Source organism: Silene latifolia, chromosome 11 (genome assembly GCF_048544455.1).
Source record: "Silene latifolia isolate original U9 population chromosome 11, ASM4854445v1, whole genome shotgun sequence".
In the NCBI taxonomy this organism is placed as follows: domain Eukaryota; kingdom Viridiplantae; phylum Streptophyta; class Magnoliopsida; order Caryophyllales; family Caryophyllaceae; genus Silene; species Silene latifolia.
In genome coordinates this window covers 26,965,513-26,967,864 of record NC_133536.1, presented here as the reverse complement: position 1 = coordinate 26,967,864, position 2,352 = coordinate 26,965,513, and the positions used below count along the sequence as shown (strand labels likewise).

The following is a 2,352-nucleotide window of genomic DNA, read 5'->3' as shown; positions in this document are numbered from 1 at the left end:
AGTTCATTGCAGATATATGAGTATTTGCCGAATGGATCTCTTGAAAAGTTCACATATCATGGTACTCGTGCTAGCAATAATTCTTTACCGTGGGTAACACTTCTTAATATCGCCATAGGGATCGCAAAAGGATTAGATTAATTACACCAAGGTTGTAATGCTCGGATTCTGCATTTTGACATCAAGCCTCACAATATTCTACTTGATCAAGAGTTTACTCCAAAGATTTCAGACTTTGGCCTTGCTAGATTATGTCCCCTTAAAGAAAATACCATATCAATTATGGAAGCAAGAGGGTCAATTGGGTTCATAGCTCCAGAAGTATTCAGCAGAACTTATGGAGGAGTTTCCCACAAATCGGATGTTTATAGCTTCGGGATGATGGTTTTAGATATGGTATGCGGTAGAAACAATTTATCTGCAAATCAGCAAGAAAGCAGTGACCTCTATTTTCCGGATTGGATATATGACAGACTTGAACTGAAAGAGGAAGCTTCATTCAAAGGAACTACAAATGACAAAGAAAAAGCATTGCAGAGGAAGATGATTTTGGTCAGCTTGTGGTGTATACAGTCTTATCCTTCAAATCGGCCCTCTTGGGTCTAATATCATTAAGCATGATGAAGAACCATCTCTAGATTGTTCTCATCTCCTCAATCATCATGGTGATAAAGAAATCAATGTCCTCGAAGATGTAGATATCCAAAATGGAATGCTCATGCTTTCCATTACCTTCAACAATAAATTCTCCAAAATAGAAAGAGCCATTGATAATCTAAACTTCCGACTTTCCAACATGGAGAAACAGTTTGCTGAAATGAGTAAGAAGCTTGATGCCCGATCTCTCAAGATGAAAAGTGTCCAGACAAACCCTCAAACTTGAGTCTTAAGGAGAAAGCAACAAATGGACAATCTATTCCTAGTTCTTCTCATCCAAGAATCAAAATCAACAAAGGCAACCTCATGGAGCCTTCGGGGTCATTTACAAAGGCTTCCGAAAATAAGGGCACACCTCCTAGGAAATTTACCAACATTGGTATTACATACACCGATACCCTTCAGAGACTCATGGAGCGACGAATGTTGAAGCCTATAGGACCTACGCCTAACCCAGAGAATAAATCCAAGTTTTGGGATGAGAATGCCTACTGCAAATACCATAGAGGCAAAGGGCATGATACAGAGAAATGTTGCAAATTAAAAAACGACATTCGGGATATGATCGAAAGCGGGGAATTGTCTCTCTCGACTCTTAACTCACATGGCAGGTTAGGCAATCCTCATGGATATACCACTTATCAAGAAACTTTTCTTGACTATTACCCTTTCAATGTTCCCAATGACGAAGATGAGGTGGTCAAATGGGTGAATGCTCAAAGTCAGATGCCGAAGCCAGTTGCTGGAAGGGAAAATGCTCAAGCATGGGCCGATGATTACGAGTCTAGGTCTAAGATCGCGTCAAAGTCCAGGTCCGAGTCCGAGTCTTAGGTTTTCTATCTCATATTTGTTCTAGTATCTTTCTCCATTTTCATTCCTAGTGACAACCTGGGGGTTTTGCCATGAGTCACGTGTCTTCTCATATCTATGTTAAATACATTTATTATCCATTTCAATAAAAGCACACTTTTCAATCCACATATTCTATCATATCTCTTCCTCTACCCTTTTCCTGTGACAACAAGAATTGGTTTGAGACGTTTTTTTTAAAAAAATGACAACAACAACACATGACAGTCAATGTGAGTGCACTTATATGATGTTCCGTTCAAAGTTGTAGAGGACCTGAAACTTCGTTTTCTTTTCTTAACTATTCCATGTCTAGCAATATAAACCACAATATACCCCAGTTTAGGACGAGCCTATCTCAAGAGATTCTAGGACGAATCCAGACCATCTCCCTTGTTGACAATCCATGACGGAAGGCAAGCCCATTCCCCACAATAAATAACCTGTTTACTAAAGACCAACCCTATTTCACACCAAAGGCTCTAGTCTAACCCAAATCCATAGTAGCAATCAAATCCAAAATGATACGAGCCACGATCAAAGACAAAGGCTCAACCAAGAGAAATACCCAAGATCAATATCCGAAGCCGTAGTTATGCCTATAGCCCAAGACAAAAGAGTCAAAAGAAGAAGGCTCAATCAAACAAGTCAATGTCAATGTCCAAAGACAACGTTATCCTTCAAAACCTGATCAAAAATCTGAGCAAGAAGCCGAGATATATTCTAAACCAAGAATCTGAATCTGAATCAAGAACAAGTCTGAAATCAAATACGAAACGGAATACTCCTGAAGTCTATATAGAATCAAGTTACAATATAGAATCAAGACATCAATCAAGATGGTCG

General features: G+C 39.2%; 1 protein-coding gene across 1 annotated transcript; it reads left to right on the top strand.

Annotated features, from left to right (window-relative positions):
* Positions 1-282: 282 nt before the first annotated feature.
* On the top strand, positions 283-606 carry LOC141613151 (rust resistance kinase Lr10-like). The gene has a single exon (XM_074431888.1). It carries the CDS (start codon positions 283-285, stop codon positions 604-606), a length of 324 nt encoding a protein of 107 aa, XP_074287989.1.
* The last annotated feature ends 1,746 nt before the right edge of the window (positions 607-2,352 follow it).

Excerpts from the sequence above, each read along its gene's own strand:
- LOC141613151 (XM_074431888.1), top strand. The coding sequence starts at position 283 with ATGGAAGCAAGAGGGTCAATTGGGTTCATAGCTCCAGAAGTATTCAGC.